This window comes from Pongo abelii, chromosome 2, assembly GCF_028885655.2.
Source record: "Pongo abelii isolate AG06213 chromosome 2, NHGRI_mPonAbe1-v2.0_pri, whole genome shotgun sequence".
NCBI lineage: Eukaryota > Metazoa > Chordata > Mammalia > Primates > Hominidae > Pongo > Pongo abelii.
The window spans coordinates 167,271,294-167,295,612 of NC_085928.1; the positions used below are offsets into that span (position 1 = coordinate 167,271,294).

The 24,319-nt window shown below is 38.7% G+C and overlaps 1 protein-coding gene across 7 annotated transcripts in view; it reads left to right on the forward strand.

Moving 5' to 3' along the window:
- Window positions 1-1,000: 1,000 nt before the first annotated feature.
- SLC66A1L (solute carrier family 66 member 1 like) overlaps window positions 1,001-24,319 on the forward strand; it is a 52,880-nt gene continuing 29,561 nt past the window's right edge. For 5 of the 7 annotated variants that reach the window (XR_008524000.2, XR_008523999.2, XR_008523996.2 and 2 more), the window contains exon 1: window positions 1,001-1,951. Coding sequence is in view for 1 of the 7 variants with exons in the window: in XM_002814226.6 (XP_002814272.1) it covers window positions 11,734-11,816 (83 nt within the window). In the remaining 6 variants the exon portion in view is untranslated. Of the gene's footprint in view, window positions 1,952-11,577; window positions 11,817-24,319 lie in introns of those variants that run through there. The other 2 variants (XR_008523997.2, XM_002814226.6) reach the window with 2 other exon arrangements.

Sequence of the window (24,319 nt, forward strand, 5' to 3'; positions counted from 1 at the left end):
GGCTTAAGAAGGATGAACAGAACACTATTGTGTTCTGAGGGTAAGAAGCCTCTTCCAGTTTTTTTCATTCCTGTTCTTTTTTGTGTTCTCTCTCCATGAAGTGCTAGTTTGACCTCCCACTGAAGTGAGGCTCAGTGTCAAGACTCTGATGATGATCATTGCAACATCTGTGGAGCACTTACTGTGTGCCAGACAGGTGTGGTTCTAAGAGCTTTTGTTATGTTCTGTACTTACAAAAGGGTGTCTCGTTTAACCCAGCCTCTGGAGCTGTGTCTGGCACATGGTGGGAGATGATTTATTAATTGGAAATAAAAGCATGAAGGCATGCACGAGTGAGTCCTCACAATAATCTGCCCATTTGGTAGGCATTTTTTCTAGGTTAGTAAAGATGAAGAAACTGAAACTGCTAAAGGTTCAGTAACTTGGCTCAAGTTAAGTGACATGATCCTAATTTCGATCTCAAAGACTGCAGCATGCTGAGCTGTGGGTGGAAAGTGTGAATAGGAAACTATTAGTTTCCTATGGCTGCTGAAAGAAATTACTACTTGGTGGCTTAAAACATTCTCCCACAGTCCTGCAGGCCAGAAGACTCAAACGAGTTTTACTGGGCTGAAATCAAGATATTAAAGTGCCACACTCCTCCCCACGGGGCTGTTACCTCCTAGCCTCTTCCAGCTTCTGGTGGCTGCTGGCATCCCTTGGCTTGTGGTCACATCACTTCTGTCTTTGCTTCCTGCTCACATTGCCTTTTCCTCTTATAAGTGGAAGCATGGACGGGCCCTCTGCCTTTCTTTCTAAGGATGCTTGTGATTGCATTGGGTCCTACTGCTAACGCCGGAAAATCTCCCATTCCCAAATCTTTAATCACATCTGCAAAGTCTTTTTCTTTTTTCCTTCCCTATAATATAAGGTAATTTTTCACAGGTTCCAGGCATAGTACCTGGATATCTTGGGATTAGGGATAGAGGGGGAGGGCATTATTCAGTCTACAACAGAAAGCCCAGTTTTTTATTGTATGCAGTACAAAGGGTGTATGTGTGTGTGTGTGTGCGCGCGCGCGGGCGCATGTTACTGTGTGAGCTTGTGCATAAGACTACGTGTTTGCGTGTAGTGTGTGTGAGTTCGGTGTACTGCAACTATGCGTGTGCAGCCCGTGTGTGAGTGGGAGTGCTTTGACTGCTGCAGGGTGTGAGCACAGAGGGAACGCAGCTTGCAGTGGCGGGGGCCCGTCCTAGGCCAAGTTATCGTCCAGCCGCCTGCAGGGGTCACTGTTTGGTCCCGTTGTCGCGCCATCCTCTGCCCTGGTTTGCCCTCTTCTCCCCATCTGTAGGCCGCGCGGTAAGCGGGAAGAAGGCGGCGGCTGCGTGGCACACGGGCAAACTGGCGGGCTTTGGCCTTGGGCGCGGCCCGCAGATGCGTGCAGCATGCGGGGCTGTGGAGCGCTTATTGGGTTTTCTGTGTGAATCTGGGGGTTTGCAAAGAAGGGACAAGGCTGGACAGGACCTTAAATCCTGCTCCAGGCGGAGGCAGCTGTTGGCCAAAGTCTCTCCACCCCCATCCACATTCGGCTGGGAAAAAAAACGAGTCGGGGTGGGGGAGGGCGTGTCCCAGGGGTCTGGAAGTGGAGCCAGGACGTCCGGGAGCTGACAATCTAAACGCGACCTGGGAAGGGGCGGTGGCGGGAGTGGCTGCTTCCTGGGAGGTGGTGCTCGCAAACCTGGCAGCTGACTGGGTGGGGCGTGCCTTCCCTGGCAGTCGCGGAGGGGAAGGCTGAGGGTCCCGGTCCCCGCCCCGCGTGCTCAGGCTGAACAGCTTTTCTTCCCTGATCTCTCGGAGGCGCCGGCCGCTGGCCAACGCAGGGCAGCCTCCTGCGTGCGTGCTGTGGGTTTCTCCTTCAGTTTCCTCTCATTGCCTGAGGTTGGGCCCGAACACGGCGGTCCATTTCCTTGAGGTTGGTAAACTGCCCCTGGGCCTCGCTGGATTTTGCATGGGTAATCTCGATATTCTTTCTGATGGGAAACCTAAGACCACCTTTGTGCAGAATGACCCCCAGTCCATTCTGAATCTCGCTCATGAGCGTCTGAAAGTACCGGCGCGGGGTGGGTGCAGAGATGGGGTGGTGGAAAATTCAGTTTCTCGGGCCCAGGGTGCCGGCCCAGGTGGACCAAACTTTGAGAACCGTGCAGTAGAAACATGAGACTATCTTGAGGCCAGTAGGACTCCTGGAGCTCTTTCTCCTTTGTAGAGCGCTTGGTGAGGTGGGAAGAAAGGCTACTTTGCCCAGTGAGCCTGTGCAATGTTGTGTGACCTCATAAGAGCATACCACTGCCAGTCCCTCCCCTCTGTGGCCTTATGATCTTGGGCAAGTCACTTAACCCCATCGAAGCCTGACTTTCCCCCTATCTCTGTGAGAACTGAAGACAAATCTGAAAATATCGCATACAGTGCCTAGCACGTTGCAGGCACTCAATAAATGCTGTTTGTTATTATTATTATTATTTTGAGACAGAATCTCACTCTCACCGAGGCTGGAGTTCAGTGGCACAATCTCGGCTCACTGCAACCTCTGCCTCCCACTACCAGCCATTCTCCTGCCTCAGCCTCCCAAGTAGCTGGGATTACAGGTGTGCACCACCTGTAAACCTGTAAATTTTTAAATTTTAGTAGAGACAGTTCCACCGTGTTGGCCAGGCTGGTCTCGAACTCCTGGCCTCAAGTCATCCGCCCGCTTGGGCCTCCCAACCTGCTGGCATTACAGGCATGAGCCACTGCGCCTGGCCTAATCATATTATTAAACTACATTGTCATCTTATTAAATAAGTCCTCATTGAATAGGAGTTTATTCAATGCATGGAAATAAGGAAAAAGGTGGGAGATGGACAAGGGAGAGGTGTCATGGTTTAGATTTCATTCCTGGCCTGTAGGTACTTAACATCTATACGTGCTGAGAGAGGAGGCATCTCATCTGGTTGCCATTAATGGCATATGATGGCAGTGGTGGGTACTTTCAGGGGACGGAGATGTACAGAAAGTGTGTGATTTTGTGTTGGCCTATTTAGGTGGGAAGATTTCCAGCACCAAAAGTGCTGCATGGCTGATTCTCTGCATCATAAAGTGCTCAAGAAGAGTTTCCAGGCCAATAGCTCTCAAACGCCCCTGCTTCAAAATAATAAGAGCTACACCTAGCGTTATCTGACTGCCAAAGTGGGACAGGCATGGTTGTCTTCCAAATTACAGGGGTAAAAATTAAGTTAACAAAGCTGTCTTATTTTTAAGTTTTCCTCACACACATTTCCTAATGCTTTGATACTTCTTACAACTTATTGGCCTGTGAGTATGAACAGAGGGCAAAACAAGTGACCAAGGAGCAGATGACTTGGCAAGATTCAGAAGCAGCTGTGAGATATGATAACTCACACTTTTTTCATGTTCCAGCTTTTGATTTTTTTTTTTTTTTTTTGAGACAAAGTCTTGCTCTGTTGCCCAGGCTGGAGTGCAGTGGCGTGATCTCGGCTCACTGCAAACTCCGCCTCCCAGGTTCAAGCGATTCTCCTGCCTCAGCCTCCTGAGTAGCTAGAATTACAGGCGCATGCCACCACGCCTGGCTAATTTTTGTATTTTTAGTAGAGACGGGATTTCACCATGTTGGCCAGGCTGGTCTTGAACTTCTGACCTCAAGTGATTCGCCTGCCTCGGCCTCCCAAAGTGCTGGGATTACAGGCGTGAGCTACCGCGCCCGGCCTTAGTTTGTGATTTTTATACACCTCACTTGTGTAATAAAATTACATATCATATATTTCATGGAGTTTCTCAGAGAGATTACTACAATTGTGAAGACTCTTCTTCCTAAACCCTGTTGAGAGCTTCAGCTCTAGAAATGAGATATAAATGACTGCTTGAGAGACTATGATCCCTTCTTGACCGCTTGGAAAAGACTCAAACTCTCTGAGTCGCAGTTTAAGCATATATATGTTATTCGTAATAATTTCTACTTTTGTGAATATTAGAGGATATAAAGTATCTAAAATTATTGGCACACAAAACATGCTCAATAAACAGCCCAACTGATATAAACAAGAAAGTGCCCAAATGACACAGTACGTGAACTACAGCAGAGCTTCTTACACTTAAATGTATATAGGAGTCATCTGGAATCTTGTTAAAATGCAGATTCTGATTCTCCGTAGGTCTGGACTGGGGCATTGCTAACAAGCTCCCAGGTGACGCTAATGCTGCTGCTCTGTAGACCGATATCAGTAGCAAAGAACACAACTTTACTATATAGCAACAGCACAGGTGATGGGTGTTGAGAGATGGGCTTGACCAAACAGCACCTTGGGAGAAGCTCTAGGCAGGAGATACAGGATTCATAGAGAGAAGGTTAAGGTATAAGGACCAGTGTTTCATTTGGCAGTGGCTCTATCTTTTAAATTGAATTTTACTCTTGAGTTTCCCAGGCTGATGGTTTTCTTTCCTTGCTGTTTATGTGGGTTGTGTATTGAAGTTAATGTAATTCCTAGCATTTCCTGTACAGACTGCTCAGATGTTCTCTCCATATCACTGAGAAGGCTAGGATTTCTGAGACTTGGCTCCAGCTGTCTGTAGGATATAGAAATAGGGAAGGAACCAGTCTTTTTTGTTGTATTTTAAATGTTTTAATTTTTTTATTATTACATAATAGATGTACATATTTTGGGGGTACATGTTAAGATTTGATACATTCATATAATCAAATTAGGATAATTGGGATATCTATCACCTTAAATATTTATCTTGCCTTTGTGTTAACATTTGAATTGCTCTTTTCTAGCTATTTTGAAATGTACAATAGACTAATGTTAACTATAGTCACCCTACTGATCTATTGAACATCATGTCTTATTTCTTCTATCTAACCATTTATTTATACCCATTCATCAACCTTCTTCTCCCTCTCCCCTACCCTTCCTTGCCTCTGGTAACCACCAATCTACTCTCTGTCTTCATGAGATCTTCTTGTTTTAGCTCCCATATGTAAATGAATACATGCAATATTTGTCTTTCTGTGCCTGGCTTATTTCTCTTTACATAATGACCTCTAGTTCCATTCATGTTGCTGCAAATGATGGGACTTCATTCTTCTTTATGGAGGAATAATATTCCATTATCTATAGTTACCATACTTTTGTTGTTGTTGTTGTTGCTGTTGAGATAGGGTCAGGCTGGAGTGCAGTGGTGCAATCATGGCTTACTGCAGCCTTGACCTCCTGGGCTCAAGTGGTCCTCCCACCTCGGCCTCCTCAGTAGCTGGGACTACAGGTGCATGCCCACCATACCCGGCTAATTAAAAAAAAATTGTAGAAATGGGGTCTCACTATGTTGCCCAGGCTGGTCTCAAACTCCTGGGCTCAAGCAATCCTCCCACCTGGGCCTTCCAAAGTGCTGGGATTACAGGTGCATGCCACCACACCCAGCCTGCATTTTCTTTATTCATTTATCTATTGATGGGCACTTAGGTTCATTTCATATTTTGGCCACTGTGAATACTACTGCAGTAAACATTGGATTACATATATCTCTTCAATATATTGATTTCTTTTGTTTTAGTTATATACCCAATAGTGGAATTGCTGGATCATGTAGTAGTTCTATTTTTAGTATTTTGAGGAACCTCCATACTGTTTTCCATAGTGGAAATGCACTAGTTTACATTCTTCTGTGTGTGTTTATCCAGTTTTCCCAGCACCATTTATTGAATAGACTGAACTTCCCCCATCGTGTGTTCTTGGCAACTTTGTCAAAAATGAGTTGGGTGTAAGCGTATGGAGTTATATCTGGGTTCTATATTCTGTTCTATTTGTTTGCGTATCTGTTTTTATGCCAGTACCTTGCTGATTTGGTTACTGTAGCTTTTTAGTATATTTTGAAGTCAGGTACTGTGTTGCCACCAGCTTTGTTCTCTTGCTCAGGATTGCTTTGGCTATTTGGGGTCTTTTATGGTTCCATATAAATTTTAAGTTTTTTTTTCTATTTATGTGAAGAATGTTATTGGTATTTTGATAAAGATTGCATAGAATCTGTAAATTGCTCGGGGTAGTATTTTCATTTTAACAATATTAATTCTTCTAATCCATGAGCATGCAATCTCTTTTCTTTTGTGTGTGTGTGTGTCTTCGTCACTTTATTTTATCAGTGTTTTATAGTTTCATTTTTAACAATATTAATTCTTCCAATCCATGAGCATGTAATCTCTTTTCTTTTTGTGCGTTTGTCCTCTTCACTTTATTTTATCAGTGTTTTATGTGTTTTTTTAATAGATCTTTCATATCTTTGGTTAAATTGATTCCTAGGTATTTTATATTTTTTGTAGCTACTGTAAATGGGATTTTTTAAAACATTATTTTCAGATTACTTGGCATTGGCATATATAAATGCTACTGATTTTTGTATGTTTATTTTGGATTTGCAACTTTGGCTAATTCATTTATCAGTTCTAACAGTTTTGTGGTGTAGTCTTTAGGTTTTTCGAGATGTGAGATCATGTCGTGTGCAAACAAGGCTAATTTGACTTCTTTCTTTCCAATTTGGGTGCCACTTATTTCTCTTGCTGAATTGCTCTGTGTAGGACTTCCAGTACTATATTGAATAAATGTGGTGAAAGTGGGCATCCTTGTCTTGTTCCAGATCTCAGACAAAAGGCTTTCACTTTTTCCCCTTTCACTATGATGTTGGCTGTGTGTTTGTCATATATGGTCTTTATTATTTTGAGGTATGTTTCTTCTATACCCAGTTTGTTGAGGCTTTTTATCATAATAGGTTGAATTTTATTGAATGCTTTTTTTGGCATCTATTGAAATGATCATATAGTTTTTGTTCTTGGTTCTTTCTGTTAATATGATGTATTACGTTTGTTGACTTGTGTATATTGAACCATCCTTTCACCCCTGGGATGAATCCCACTTGATCATGATGAGTGATCTTTTTAATGTGTTGTTGAATTCAGGTTTCTGGTATTTTGTTGAGCTTTTATTTTTATTTATTTATTTATTTTTTGCATCTGTGTTCATCAGTGATATTGGCCTGTAGTGTTCTTTTTTTGTTGTATGTTTGTCTCATTTTGGTATCAGGGTAATTCTCGACTCATAGAATGTGTTTGAAGTACTCTCCCCTCTCCAGTTTTTTTGAAGAGTTTTAGGAGAATTCGGTATTTGTTCTTTCAATGTTTGGTAGAATTCAGCAGTGAAATTATTGCGTCCTGGGCTTTTCTTTAACAGGAGACTTTTTGTCATAGTTTTGATCTCATTACCCATTATTGGTTTGTTGAGGATTTCTATTTCTTCATGGTTTAGTCTTGTTAGATTATATATATCCAAAAAGTTATCAATTTCTTCCAGATTTTCCAATTTGTGGGTGGATAGTTGTTCATAATAGTTGCTAATTATCCTTGTGGTCTCAGTTGTTAGGTATCTTTTTTAATTTCTGAATTTGTTTATTTGCGACTTCTCTATGTGTTTTTAGTTAGTTTAGCTAAAAGTTTGTCAATTTTGCTTATCTTTTTAAAAAACCAACTTTCATTGCATTATTTATACTTTTAAAAATATCAACTCCATTTATGTGTGTTCTGATTTACGTTATTTCTTTCCTACTACTAATTTTCGGTTTGATTTGTTCTTGTTTTTCTAGTTCCTTGAGGTGCATCATAAAGTTGATTATTTGAAGTAGTTTTACTTTTTTAATGTAGATGTTTATTAATGTAAACTTCCTTCTTAGTATTGCTTTTTCTATATTCCATAGATTTTGGTGTTTGTATTTGCATTCTTTTTTTATTTCATTTTTATTTTATTATTATTATACTTTAAGTTTTAGGGTACATGTGCACAATGTGTATTTGCATTCTTATTTGTTTCAAGAAACTTTTAAATTTCCTTCTTAATTTCTTCCTTGACCCATTGGTTGTTCAGAAGCATGTTGTTTAATTTCTATGTGTTTGTGTAGTTTCTGAGATTCCTCTTGTTACTGACTTCTAGTTTTATTCCATTGTGGCAAGAAAAGATACTTGATATGATTTCTTCTTATTTGAATTTTTTGAGACTCATTTTGTGACCTATGATACATCATATTCTGGGGAATGTTCCCTGTGCTGATTGAAAGAATGTGTTCTGCCGTTGACGGGTGAAGTGTTCTGTGAATGTCAAATAGGTCTATTAGGTCTTGAGTGTAGTTTAACTCTGAGGTTTCTTTGTTGGCTCTATGTTTGGTTGATCTGTCCACTACTGAGTGCAGTGTTGAAATCCCCTACTAATACTAATTGCCTACTGTGTGGCAATCTACCTCTCCCTTTAGATCTGTTTGCTTTATACACTTGGGTGCGCCGATGTTGGGTGCATAGATATTTATAGTTGTTATATCCTCTTGCTGAATTGACCCCTTTATCATTATATATTGACCTTCTTTGTCTCTTTTTACAGTTTTTGACTAGTAGTCTATTTTATCTGTTATAAATATCGCTATTCTTGATCTTTTTTGGTTTATCTTTTTCCATCCCTTCACTTTCAGTATATATGTATCTTTATAGGTAAGGTGGGTTTCTTTTGGCAGCATGTAGTTTGGTCTTGTTTCTTTATCAATTCAGCTATTCTATGTCTTTTAATTGGAGGGTTAATCCATTTATATCCATGTTATTATTGATGAGGACTTAACTACTGCCATTTTGTTTCTTGTTTTCTAGTTGTTTTGTAACTCCTCTTCTCCTTTCTTACTGTCTTCCTTTTGTGGTTAAGATATTTTCTCTGGTAGTATGTTTTAATTCGTTGCTTTTTTATTTTAGTGTATCTATAATAGGTTTTTGCATTGTGGTTACTATGAAGCACACAAAAAACATCTTTTAGATAATACAAATTATTTTAAAAAATGACAACTTAGATCACAAAGGAAGAATAGAAACAAAGAAAGAAAAAACTAAAAAAAAAAACAAAACTCTATACTTTAACTCCATCCCTCCTCCCCATTTTGACACTTTGTTGTCTTTGTTGACATGTTTTAATGTTGCCCATCTCTTAATAGGTTGCTTTAGCTATTCTCATTGTTGATAGATTTCTCTTTTCGGCTTTATACTAGAAGTATGAGCAGATTGTACATTGAAATTACAGTATTGGGTTTTTTTGAGTTGTCTTTGTACTTAATTTTACTTTTTTTCTTTTTTGCACATTATTATTTTTTATTTCAGATTAAAAAAGTCCCTTTAGCATTTCTGTAAGACAGTCTGATGGTGGTGAATTCTTTTGGTTTTTACTTACCTGGGAAAAACTTTATCTCTGCATCATATTTGAAGGATAACTTTGCTGGATATAATATTCTTGGATGACAGTTATTTTCTTTCAGCACTTTGAAAATATTGTCCTACTCTTTCCCATCCTGCATGGTTTCTGTTGAAAAATCTGTTGCCACACTAATTGGAATTCCTTTATATGTTATTTGTTCTTTTATCTTGCTGCTTTTAGGATTCTCCCTTTTCCTTGACTTTTGAGAGTTTGATTATTATATGCCTTGGGGTAGTCTTACTTGGATCAAATCTGGTATTCTCTGACCTTCGTGTATCTTAATATTTGTATCTTTCTCGAGTTTTAGAAAGTTTTCTGTTATTATTTCTTTAAATAAGCTTTCTGCCCCTTGCTCTTGCTCAATACCCTCTTGAACACCAATAATCCTTAGATTTGGCCTTTTGGAGTAACTTTCTATGTCTCGTAGGTAATCTCCATTTCTATTCATTCTTTTTTCTTTTTTCTCCTCTGACTGTGCGTTTTCAAATAGTTTGCCTTTGAGATCACTGATTCATTGATTGTTTCCTCTGCTTTATCCATTTTGCTGTTGAGAGCCTCTACTGAATTTTTTCAGTTTTGCAAATGTATTTCTCAGTTCCAAGATTCTGATTTTTTAAATTATTATTTCAATCTCTTTTTTAAGTTTCTCTGAGGAATTTCTAAATTTCTCTTCTGTGGTTTTTTTTTTTTTAGAGATCACTGAATGTCATTAAAACTACTGTTTTGAAATCTTGACCAGAGAGCTCACATATCACCATCTTGCTAGGGTTAGCCACTGGTTTCTTGCGTTGTCCATTTGAGGAGGTCATGGTTTCCTGATTGTTGATTTTCTTGTGGATGTACATCTATATGTTCACATTGAAAGATTAGTTATTTATTCCAGTCTTCTCTCTAGCTTCTTTTAGTTTTCATTAGATATAGATGCTTGGAGATTCTTTGTAACTCACCTATTGAATTTCTTAATTTTTTCCCTGCTAGGTCACTGCCTCCTTTTTGATACTAGATGATATTGAAAGCCCAGTTTTGCTCAGCTCTAACAAGTGATTGGACCACTGTGTGTCCTGAGTGGGGCAGGTCTCAAGAGGGATATCCCAACAGTGTGGGAAGGCTGGCTGAGTTTCATGCTCAGAGGAACTTTGGAACATACCTGCTCTAACATGGTGCTGCTCAGCAGCCATTCTTTTGGCTGAGTTACAGAGCAGTTTTCAGGGATGGGAGTGAGTGTTCCACCTTCTCCCATTGATTCTGGCTGTCTTAAGGATATTTCTTCCTTCAGGCACTCATGATGCTTCCTGTGGGTTGAGGCAGGGACAGGCCTCCTACCAGAGAACTTAAGATGGTAGAGAAGCTTGTTGTCAACCACAGTTTCACTTTTTCTAGTGTAGAAACCATGAGTCAGAGGGAGTTTTTATGTGTTTGATGCTGGGCAGATTTCAGGAAGAGGTGTTGCAGACATGAAAATCTGATTGTCTTACCATCAGCATGGAGCTCTTTTCATTTCTCTGTGGCCCTGGGAACTAACTAGTACTCACAATTGAGTTCTGGGATATTATTAGTGATAATCTCAGTGCTGTATATATATTTTTTTGTTTCCTGTAGTGGAGAATGAAGTCAGCTTGCTTCTATGCCACCAGTTTGGAATACAAGGAACTAATCTTATTGAGTCTCTACTGTTTTCCAAGCACAGTATTGGTTTCTTTACATATGTTCTCATGTTTACTCTTCACTCATAAATACGGGAATTGATGCTCAGGATTTCACTTAATAAAATCATTTGATAAAAAATGGCAGAGACAAAGTTTTAACTAGATCTATGTCCTATCCCCAAATTAATGCTTTGCCTTCTATACTTTGTTGCTTTATCATTCACATCTTTATAGAAATAATTTTCTTATGGCAGTTAAGTATTATTTAGTGCCTTATTAAAAGTAGAACCATGCCCCCCATTAATTCTGCTGAGCCATGTTGATGTTTTATGCCAGATCATAAGGAAGGAGCAGAGTGGAGTATAGAAACAAGAGTATTATCTGACTTGGAAGACTTGGGGCCTGCTTTTCCCCTTGTTCTGACACTGAGAAAGAAACTGTTGTATTACTAAGACGGGGAAAGCCAACCACAGATATCTCAGATATGGCAGTATGATGGCTTTTCAGGAAAGGAGAGAAATTAACAAGACAAAAAAGTTATCTGTAGCAGTTTAACACATAACTTTAATGAAGTGAGGAGCAAAAAGTAAATATATATATATATATATATATATATACTCCTTCAGCAAGTGGGCAAGGTAAGTTTTAAAAAGATTTTGGGTAAATAAGATGAATAGGAGACCAGAGATTCATACTGGGCCAGTTTACTAAGACACAGAGATCCATACTTCCCATTTTGAAAATACTGTCTTCCTTACACAGTCTTCTACATTCGTGCTGTAGAAGCTATGAAAGTTGTAGGAAACTATAGAGTCAACACTGCAAACTCAAGCACTGATAGGTCCAGAGAGCACTTGACCTGTCTTAGAAGGTACGATATTGTGATTATACACATTAGTTTTTATTTACGGTTTCTGCCTCATAACTCCCATAGCCCTTGTTATAATGTTGGGGTGCTTTAGGCCTCAGAAGTTGGCTTCAGTAAATAGAATCTCTCTCTCTGACCTTCTCCTGCTTGCCTTTCACCTGCTTCTTTTTCTCCCCCAGGCAGGCTTTTCAAACTAAAAATATACTCTATCCCTTACCTTTCTGTCTAGGAGCTGATCGTAAAGAAATTCTTTGACTTATCTTGTCTGATTGTGGGTCATAAGACCCTCATTTCAGAAGGGGTCCTGCTCCATACCTGAAGGAAGGAATGTATACAGAGAGGCCATGAAGAATCTGAACAGAAAAGGCCTTGCTGAGCTTGTCCATTCAGTCTATTAGTATTAGATTATGCACTTTTTGTCCAGTCACATTTCTATACAGTTGTCAATTATCGCTGTCCAGTGAAGTCTCTGTAAAAGGATCAAGAGAACAGGGTTTGGAGAACTTCCAGGTAATTGAACACATGGAAGTTCCTGGAGGGTGATGCACCCAAGAAGGCATAGAGGTTCTGTGCTCCTTTCTCCATACCTTGTCCTATGCATATCTTCTATGTGGTGTACATGGGTGTCCTTTGCAATATCCTTTATAAGAAACTGGCCAACATAAGTTAAATGTTCCCCTGAGTTCTGTGAGCCACTGTCACAAATTAGTGGACTCTGAGGAGGAAGTCATGGGGACTCCAGTCACAAGCACATGTAAAGCAACCTGGAGCTTGCAATTGGCATCTGAAAGGACGGGACAGTCTTGGGAACTGAGCCTTCAACTTGTAGAATCTGACACTATTTCCAGGTAGACAGTGTCAGAATTGAACTGAATTAGAGGACACCTAGCTGATGTCTGCACAGAATTGCTTTCTTGCTTGTTTGGTGTCTGGGGACAAACAAACACCATACATTTGGTCACATAATTTTGTGTTGTTGGTGTGGCAGCAGAGGAAGGTCAGTTTGTGTTTTTTCCACTCAGGGAAGGTGAAGCTCCTTCTCAGCTCCAGCCCATTGCAGTTGTGGAAAAATTACTCCAGTTGCCAGATTTTCCCATTTCTAAGACAAGCCCAAATTTTCTACTGATATTTGGAATTGCCTTGTTTTTAGATATTGACAATCAATTTTTAAAATTTACAACCAAAGCTCAGAAAATTACCCAGTTCCAAGCTATATTTGGCCATAGCCCTCTGGTATTTGCCTGCAAAATAGATCTTAGGAGAGAAGGATGCAAAATTGAAGCTAGTAGCAGAAGAGGTTTAAGAGGAGTAAGATGTGAACTGGGTGTACTGCCTTGGCAAGGTGGCCTGTGATTCCTGGCCCCACCAGTGCCTGTTTCTGGGTTGTCAGGAAGGACCTTATCTCAGATCCTAGTTTCTAAGCTCCTCTCCTACCCAAGGTGGGTCCCAAGGCAGCCCTCCACTGTCTGGCTTTAGATAAGACCCTATAGCAACAAGCCAATGGATGACCCTCTCAGACCTATTGTTATCTATATGTGATCTTCAAGGCTGTGGTAGAGAATTCCCTTGTAACAATAAAAAAAAAAAAAAAATACAAAAGCAAGTGGGAAAATTTTCTTTTTTCTGTGTCAGTCGATAGTGACCATTAGCCTTCTCCCCACCCCACAAAATTCCTCTTCCTTGCAAGAACCAGAAACTGTAGCCTGGAACCGTGTGTGATGGAGATGAGGTATGTACTGAGGTGCCCTAGAATAAAGAAAAGTGGAAATCTCTCTGGATGAGATCCTCATGCTAGACTGTAGCCCATGAACTGGCAACACTGACCACAGGAGTAGAAATGTTTATGATGCTCGACTTACATTGTCTGTCATTGATGTCTGTGTGCTTGGCAATTTGTACATGGTGATCAGACATCACCAGGTCTCGTGCCTGCATCCTATTATGAGTTCAAGACTCTCATGAAGTCAGTGAGAAGAATAGAAAGTAGGATGCTATATGATATTTGAATAGTATAGCACAGAGTATAAAATTTTTTGTGTGTGCTATGAAAATTCTTTATCTGATACTTCTAACTTTGTCTTAATTAATGTCTTTCATTCAGTGACTTCTGTTAAGTTTGCTCTTACATGGTCTGAGGAAATTGTGAAAGTGTGTTTTTTAAGCAAGGGAGAGAGTCAGTACAGAATTTCTAGTGAGTACTATTTACCTTTTTGGTGTTTGATTCTTGGTGATTGCGATCTACCAAGATTGGATTTTATTTAGAATTTCTGGGAAAATACTAATGTAATAGCACATCACTGTGGAAGGAGTGCTACAGAAGTTTTTACGGAAACCTGTTTAGCACTTTAAATGCCAGCGGATTTTTTAAGGGTGACCTAAACTATCAACAACCATAACAAAATCTGTTTTGCCACCCTACCATGGTGGCTGTGTAATTTGTAGATGAATCCTTGTCAGAAAGCTGGACTGACCTAAATGTAAGTATATTCTTTGATGCCTAAATTGCATCTTGAATTTCTAACAACAGGATGGCACATATGAAATATTCGCAAGAGCCTACTAACATGCTTCATAGACTAGCACTTACTGGCTGTGGTGGACTGATATTGCTGTGTGTGATGTGTGAGATGTGTGAACTTTCTCGTTTTATACTAGCAAACAATTTAGAAGAGTTTAGAAAGATTGAAACTGTCTGAATATTTGTGTCTGAATGAGAGTTTTGGAATAAGACTGGTTTTTTTTTTAAGAAAAAGATATTTAATCACATAATTATATCCCAATTCTTGTAACAAATGTCCAAAAGTCAATGGAAATTAATTTTTCTGTCCTCTGTACCTTTCGTACCATTTTTTTAGAAAATGGCTTTATTAGAGAACACAAAAACAAGAGGGTCAAAACAAAAACAAAAGATAATTCTTTGAAGAATTCAACAAAGTGACAAATCTTTAGCTAAACAAACTAAAAAAAGAAGAGAAGGTACAAAAAAATAAAATCAAAAATTAAAGTGGGAACATTTCTACTTACCTTACAGAAATAAAAATGATTACAAGAAAATAGTGTGGACAATTGTAGGCCACCAAATTAAATAGGTTGGATGAAATGGACAAATTCCTAAAAACACACAGTCTACCAAAACTGACTCAGAAAAAATTAAAATTCTGAACATATCTGTAACAAGTAAAGAGATTGAATCAGTAATCAAAGTTGTTTTCTTTTCAACAAAGAAAAGTCCAGGATGAAATGGCCACACCGGTGAATTCTACCAAGCATTTAAAGAGCATTGGCATCAGTTCTTTTCAAATTTTTTCCAAAACATAGAAGAGGAGACAACTAACTCATCCTATGAAACCCATTTTAACCTGATAGCAGAGCCAGACAAAGATAACCACAAGGAAAGAAAACTAGGGATCAATACCCCTCTGAATATAGATACAAAAGTCATTAACAAAATACTAGCAATCTGAATTCAACAGCATATTGAAAAGATTGTACACCATGACCAAGAGGGATTTATCGCAGGAATGCAAGGGTGGGTCAACATAAAATTCAGTGTAATTTTACATTGAAAATTAATCAATGTAATACACCATGTTAATAGAACAAAGGAAAAATGCCACATGATCATCTCAATTGATCTTAAAAAATGCATTTGACATAGTCCAAAACACTTTCATCATGAAAATACCCAGACAGCTAGAAACACTGGGGAACTTACTTAATATAATAAAGGGAATTTATGAAAAACGCTCAATGGTGAAAGACTGAAAACTTTCCCTTTAAGACCAGAAATAAGACAAGGATATCCAATTTCACCACTACTGTTCAAAATTGTACTGGAAGATCTAGCTAGGTCAGTTAGGCAAGAAAAAGAAGTAAAAGGCATCCAAATTGGAAAGAAAGGAAGGCATCCAAACTATCTTTTTTTACCGATGACATGATTCTATGTATATAGAAAATTAAAAAAAATACTATAGCTAATAAATGAGTTACTAAAATCTCAGGGTACTAAATCAACACCAAAATCAGTGTGTTTCTACACAACAATGAACAATCTGAAAAGGAAATGAAGAAAATAATTCCATTTACAACAGCTTCCAAAAGAATAAAATACCTAGGAAGAAATTTAACCATGGAAATAAAAGACTTGTACACTGAAAATTACAAAACATTGCTGAAACAAATCAAAGAACTAAATAAATGAAAGAACTATGTTCATGAATTAAAATGCTTAATATTGTTAAGATGCAATACTACCCAAAGTGATCTACAAATTCAATGAAATTCTTATGAATATTTTAACAGCCTTTTTTTAATTTACAGAAATGAAAAAGTTAATCCTCAAAGCCATATAGAATTGCAAGGAGCTCCAAAATGCCAAACAATATTGAAAAAGAAGAATAAAATTGGAGGACTCATAATTTCTGACTTCAAAACTTAACTATAAAGCTACAGTGATAAAAACACTGTAGTACTGGTATAAAGTAGACATAAAAAATCAATGGAAATAAACCAATACACATATGGCTAATTGATTTGTGACAAAGGTGCCAAGACTATTCAATAGGAAAAGAATGGTCTCTTCAATAATGTTTCTGGGATAAGTACACATGCACACACAAAAATGAAATTGGACTCCTACTTTACACCATATGCAAAAATTAACTCAAGATGGATCAATGGCCTGCATATAAGTGCAAAACCTTAATACTCTTAGAAGAAAACATTGGGGTAAGTTTTTATGACCTTGGGCTCAGTAATGGATTTTTAGATAGGACATCAAAAACTTGGGCAACCAAAGAAAAATGAAATAAATTGACCTTCATAAAAATTAAAATCCTTTGTGCATCAATGAATATTATCAAGAAAATGAAGACAATTCATAAGATGGGAGAAAATATTTGCCAGTCATGTATCTCATAAGGGTCTAGTATCTATATTACATAAAAACTCTTACAACTCAAAAACAAAAAGACAGACAGCCCAATTTTTAAATGGCCAAAGGACTTGAATAGATATTTCTCTAAAAGAATATACAAATGTTCAATAAGCACTTGAAAAGATATTCAAAATCGTTCATCATTAGTCATTAGGGAAATGCAAATCAAAACCACAATAAGATAGCATTTCACATCAACTAGGAAGACTATAATTTAAAAAAATGGAAAGTAGCAAGTGTGGACAAAAATGTGGGGAAACTGGAAACTCTACTATTTGGCTGGTGGGAATGAAAAATGCTTTAGTGACTTTGGAAAACATTTTGATTGTTCCTCATAAAAATAAGTAGCTTTACCATATGACCCAACAATTCCACTCCTGGATATAAATGCCAAAGAATTTAAAATATGTGTTCAAACAAATCTATGTACATACATGTCCACAGCAACACTATTCACAATAGCCAAAAGGTGGAAACAACCTAAATGTTCAGCAACAGATGATGGATAAACAAATTGTTGTGTATGCATACAATGGGATATTATTCTGCTATAAAAAAGAATGAAGTGTTGATACATGCTACAATGTAGATGAACCTTATCAGCATTATGCTAAGTGAAAGAAGCCAGACACAAAATGTCCCATAGTATATGACTTTATTTATATGAAATATTCAGAATAAGTAAATCCATAGAGATAGAAAACAGATTGGTGGTTGCCAGGGGCAGTAAGATGGGGAATGAGGTATTACTACTTAATGGGCATGGAATTTCTTTTGGGTGGTGAAAATATTTTGGAACTAGATAAAGAATATAGTTGCCCATCGTCATGAATGTACAGGAAACCAGTAAGTTGTACACTTTAAAATGGCTAACTTTACATTATGTAAATTTCACCTCAATTTTTAAAAACCTACTTAGGAATGATTCTCATGTACTAAAATGCACCCAATTTAAATGCATGTCAATAAATTTTGACATATATACAATTTCATGTAACAACCACTTCAATCAAAATATAGAACATTTCTATTCACCTGAAAAGTTTCTTCGTGCTCCTTTTCAGTCATACTACCACCTTGAACTCCTAGCCGGACAAACACTGATCTTTTTTTCTCACACCATAGATTAGTTTTTCTTATACTAAAACGTTTATAAATCAAGTATGTGCTTATTTTTGAAGGCTAGCTTCTTTTACAGTAGGTGAGATTTGTCAAATTTGTTGATATATCAGTAATTCATTCCTTTTTAATCCTAAACAGATGCCATTGTATGACTAAGACACAATTTTTTTACTCAGCTATCTATTTGTGTTGTTTCCAATTTTTGGCAATTATGAATAAAACTTTGATGAACATCTGTGTACAACTCTGTGGTTGGTATGTTTTTATTTCTTTTGGGTAAATTCCTACAAGTGGAATTGCCAGATCATAAGGTAAGTATATGTATGTTTAGCTTTTTTTTTGAGACAGAGTCTCATTCTGTTGCCCAGCCAGGCTGGAGTGCAGTGGCATGATTGCAGCTCACTGCAACCTCTGCCTCCTGGGTTCAAGAGATTCTTGTGCCTCAGGCTCCTGACTAGCTGGGATTACATGCATGTGCCATCAGCCCAGCTAATTTTTGTAATTTTAATAGAGACAGTGTTTTGCCATTTTGGCCAGGCTGGTCTTTAACTTTTGGCTTCAAGTGATCCACCCACCTTGGCCTCCCAAAGTGCTGGGATTATAGGCGTGAGCCACCATGCCCAGCCTGCTTTATTTATTTATATTTTTAAGCCAGCCTTTTTTTGTGAGTACTTGAAACATTTTACACTCCATCAGTTGGGTATGAATGTCATATGTTCCAAATCCTCACCAAGAGTTGGTATGATCAGTCTTTAATTTTAGACATCATAATAGGTGGGTAGTTGTATCTCATTGTGGTTTTAATTTGCATTTCTATAATGTTATATGATGTTGAGCTTATTTTCACATTCATTTGCTATCCATATGTCTTCTTGGGTGAAGTATCTGTTCAAATTTTTGGCTCATTTTACAATTTTTTTATTATTGAGTTTTAAGAGCCCTTTATATATTCTGGCTACAAGTTCTTAATTAAATATGGGATTATTCAAATATTTTCTCCCAACTTATGGCTTGTCTTTTCCCTCTGTTGAAAGTATTTCAAAGAGCAGATGTTCTTAGTTTTAGTGAAGGCCAACTTATCTTTTTTTTCTTTTACATTGTGCTTTGGTGTCTTACCCAAGAAATCTTTGCCTAATTCAGCATGACAAATTTATTATTCTGTGTTTTTTTTTCTAGATGTTTCATAGTTTTAGATTTTACATTTCGCTTGTGAGGTATTTGGAATTAATTTTTGTATAGAGTATGAAGTATGGATGGAAGTTTCTCTGTGTATAAAGTATCTGGGTTATTTTTTGTTGTTATTTTTCCTGGAAGCTTTTAAGATTTTTTTCTCATTATTATTTTTATTACTGGTTTGTAGCATTGTGATTTTGATATGCCTTAGTATGGTTTTCTTTTATTTTACTGCTTGCAGTTTTTTGGTTCTTGAATTTGTGGACTGACATTTGTAATCATGCTATTGTAAGAGATATTGATACTTTAATTTCAATTTTCAATTATTTGTTGCTGGTGTGTAAAAATAAAATTTGATTTTTATATATTGCTCTTGTACCCTGCAATATACTAAACTGACCTGTTAGTTCTAGTAGTGTTTTCATAGATTCTGTAAGTTTTCCTTCAGAGATAAACAAACCCATTGTCTGTGAACAAAGACAGTTTACATCTTCCTTTACGTTCTGTTTGTCTTTAACTTCTTTTTTTTGTGTGTTATTGCCCTGGCTCCAACCTCTGTTACCATGTTAAATAGAAGTGGTGAGACCGGATTTCCTCACCTTCTTCCTGATGTTACAGGGAGCAGTTTTTTGTATGGGCCTAATTTTGCCTCACTATTAAGGCAAAACTTTTCTTAGTACTCTACCCAATGTGTTGTGAGTTATTAGGTTTTCCAGTCTGAATAGTGAAAACAGGCACTAGTCCTGGCTCTGCTGGAGATCCAGACAGTTTTCCTTCTAATCTTTTAGGATGTTTTTCCTCTTGATCTTAGGTAGTTCCTTTACATGGATATACTGATAAGTATTTAGTTGATGATTTGAGAGGGATTGTCCAGAGTTCTCTCTTTGTGCAGTTCTATCCTTGCTGGTACTCTATTCTGCAAACTCTAGCTCTGTGGCCTCCCTGAACTCCCAGTTCTTTCTCCTCAGGGCGATCTCCTGACATCCTGGCTTTCCAATATTTGTAACACAACCTTAAGACTCTCTCCAGGCAATAAGCTAGGGTAATCATAGGGTTCATTCACCTCCTTTGTTTGAGGTTTCTCCAGGTTCTCTGTTCTTCATTGCCTGATGTCCAATGCCCCTAAATCATTGTTTCATATATTTTGTCCATTTTGTGATTTCAGGCATGATGGTGAATGTAATCCCAACTTATCACTGTTGAAAGCAGATGTCCCAAATATCTTTTGTTGTTTGTTTCTCATTTATTTTTGTTGTGGCCAAAAAACATAATCTGTATTATTGTGATACTTTAAATTTATTGAAACTAGTTTTATGCCCTGTCATGTGATTTCTCTTGATGAATGTTCCATTTACTTTAAATGAATGTGTCCTCTGAACATTATAATGTGTGTAATGTTCTATAAATGTCAATTAGATCAAGCTGGTTGATAGGGTTTTTTTTTGTGCCTTCTCTACACTACTGTTTGTTAAGAAGACATCCTTGCTGAGTCAATAAGAAGTTAGCTAACAGCACTGTTCCATCAATCACTGAGAGAGAAGCATTGAAATCCTGAATATACTACTGGATTTGTCTTATTTCCCCTTTTAATTCTTTCAGTTTTGCTTCATATATTTCAAGTTTCTATATTAGGTGCATAGACATTTAGTATTGCTATGTCTTCCTGAGGAGTTGACTTCTTTATCATTATAAAATGTCTCTTTTTTCTTTAGTAATATTTATTGTTCTGAAGTCTACTTTTTCTGAGTATTATAGCTAACTTAGTTTTCTATGATTTGTATTTTATGGTACACTTTTTACAAAATCTTACTTTTAACTTTGTTTTTTACCATGTTTGTATTAGTCCTTTTTCATGTTGCTGATAAAGACATACCCAAGACTCGGAAGAAAAAGAGGTTTAATTGTACTTACAGTTCCACATGGCTGGGGAGGCCTCAGAATCGTGGCGGGAGGTGAAAGGCACTTCTTACATGGGGCAGCAAGAGAAAATGAGGAATATGCAAAAGCAGAAACCCCTGATAAAACCATCAGATCTCACAAGACTTACTCACTGCCACAAGAACAGTATGGGGGAAACTGCCCCCATGATTCAAATTATCTCTCACTGGGACCCTCTCACAACATGTGGGAATTATGGGAGTATGATTCAAGATGAGATTTGGGGAGGACACAGAGCTAAACCATATCATTCCACCCTGGCCCCATCCAAATCTCATGTCCTCACATTTCAATACCAATCATGCCTTCCCAACGATCTCCCAAAGTCTTAACTCATTTCAGCATTAACCTGAAAGTCCACAGTTCAAAGTTTCATCTAAAGCAAGTCCCCTCTGCCTATGAGCCTGTAAAATCAAAAGTAAGCTAGTTACTTCTTAGATGCAATGGGGATACAGGTATTGGGTAAATACAGCTGTTCCAAATGGGAGAAATTGGCCAAAACAAAGTGGTTACAGGGCCCATGCAAGTCCGAAATCCAGCGGGGCAGACAAATATTAAAGCTCCAAAATGATCTCCTTTGACTCCATGTCCTGCATCCAGGTCACGCTGATGCAAAAGGTGGGTTCCCATGGCCTTGGGCAGCTCTGCCCTTGTGGCTTTGCAGGGTACAGCCTTCCTCCCAGCTGTTTTCACAGGCTGGTGTTGAATGTCTGTGACTTTTCCAGGCAAATGGTGCAAGCTGTCGGTGGATCTAACATTCTGGGATCTGGAGGATGGTGACTCTTTTCTCACAGCTCCACTAGGAAGTACCCCAATAGGGACTCTGTGTGGGGGCTCTGACCCCACATTTCCCTTCTGCACTGCCCTAGCAGAGGTTCTCCATGAGTGTCCTGCCCCTGAAACAAACTTCCTCCAGGGCATCCAGGCGTTTCCATGTTCTGAAATATACGTGGAGGTTCCCAAACCCCAATTCTTGACTTCTGTGCACTCGCAGGTTCAATACTATGTGGAAGCTGCCAAAGCTTGGGGCTTCCACCCACTGAAGCCACAGCCTGAGCTCTACGTTGGCCCCTTTCATCCATGGCTGGAGTGCCTGGGATGCAGGGCACCAAGTCCCTAGGCCACACACAGCACAGGGACCCTGGCCCTGGCCCACGAAACCATTTTCTCCTAGGCCTCTGGGCCTGTAATGGGTGATGCTGCTGTGAAGATCTCTGACATGCCCTGGAGACATTTTTCCCACTGTCTTGGGGATTAACATTCAGCTCCTCATTACTTATGCAAATTTCTGCAGCTGGCTTGAATTTCTCCTTAGAAAATGGATTTTTCTTCTTTCTTTCTTTCTTTTTTTTGAGACCGAGTTTCACTGTTATTGCCCAGACTGGATTTCAGTGGTGGCACGATCTCGGCTCACTGCAACCTCTGCCTCCTGGGTTCAAGGATTCTCCTGCCTCAGCCTCCTAAGTAGCTGGTATTGCAGGCACCCACCACCACGCCACCTGGCTAATTTTTTGTATATTTAGTAGACACGGGGTTTCATCATGTTGGCCAGGCTGGTCTCAAACTCCTGACATCAGGTGATCCACCCACCTTGGCCTCCCAAAGGGCAGGGATTACAGGTGTGAGCCACCATGCCCAGCTGGATTTTTCTTTTATATCACATTGTCAGGCTGCACATTTTCTGAACTTTTAGGCTCTGCTTCCCTTATAAAACTGAATGCCTTTAACAGCACCTAAGTCACCTCTTGAATGCTTTGCTGCTTAGAAATTTCTTCCTCCGGATACCCTGAATCATCTCTCTCAAGTTCAAAGCTCCACAAATCTCTAGGGCAGGGGCAAAAGGCTGCCAGGCTCTTTGCTAAAACATAACAAGAGTCACCTTTGCTCCAGTTCCCCATAAGTTCCTCATCTCCATCTGAAACCACCTCAGCCTGGACCTTATTGCCCATTTCACTATCAGCATTTTGGTCAAAACCATTCAACAAGTCTCTAGGATGCTCCAAACTTTCTCACATCTTCCTGTTTTCTTCTGACTCCTCCAAACTGTTCCAATCTCTGCCTGTTACCCAGTTCCAAAGTTGCTTCCACATTTTTGGGTATATTTTCAGCAATGTCCCATTCTACTGGTATCAATTTCCTGTATTAGTCCGATTTCACTGCTGATGAATGCATACCTGAGACTGGGAAGAAAAAGAGGTTTAATTGTACTTACAGTTTCGCATAGCTGGAAAGGCCTCAGAATCATGGTTGGAGGTGAAAGGCACTTCTTACATGGCAGCGTCAAGAGAAAATGAGGAAGATGCAAAAGTGGAAACCCCTGATAAAACCGTCAGATCTCTTGAGACTTATTCACTACCGTGAGAACAGTATGGGGGAAACCACCCCCATGATTCAAATTATCTCCCACCGGGTCCTTCCCATAACATGTGGGAATTATGGGAGTACAATTCAAGATGAGATTTGGGTGGGGACACAGAGCCAAACCATATCAATGTTCATGTTTTCTTGTAGCTTCTTCAACATACGGAGTATATCTATAACAATTAAATGCATGCTAATTTCAACATCTCTATCATTTTGGTGTCTGTTTCTATTGACTAATTTGTTTTTCTTCACTATTGGACACATTTTCCTGCTTCTTTGCATGTCTTCAATATTCAATTGGATGCTGGACATTATGTTCAACAATGTGACAGTCTTCCTTGAAAACTTTTAAGAGTATTGGTGTTTATTTGGGCAAGCAGCTACTTTATTTGAAAATAAGTTTGATAATTTTAAGGCTTGTTTTTAAACTGTGTTAGAGTGGGTCTAGCATAGCCTCTACAGCTTGTTTACCCTTACTCTGAAGGCACAGTCTTTTTGGGTGCTTTATGAATGTTCCTTGTCTTCTAAATAATCTCTTTCCCCTGCCTGTTCAGAACTCAAATGTCTCTTAGTCCTGTGTGAGCGCAGTAGTTTTTCAGTTAATAGTACCCTGGTAGCTTTTCTCTCCTTGGTAGTTGTTTTTTGCCTGACTTAAAGGAGTTTTGCCCTACTTTGCCTTCCTATTCAGCCAAAGGCACAAGTGACCTATGTGCAGATTTCTGGAGTTCTTTTTTGGAGCCTCCTCCTCTTTAGAACTCTGAACTATAATTTCTGTTTCTCACTCTCACAATGTTTTATTTATGTCTTTTTGTTGTAAAAATCATCTCACATAAAATTAGCCCTATGAATACATTTTTAAGTGTAAAGTATTGTTAACTATATGTGCATTGTTGTACAGCATATCTCTAGAACTTTTCCATCTTGCATTGCTGAAACTCTATACCCATTGCACAGCAATTTTCCACTTCCCCCT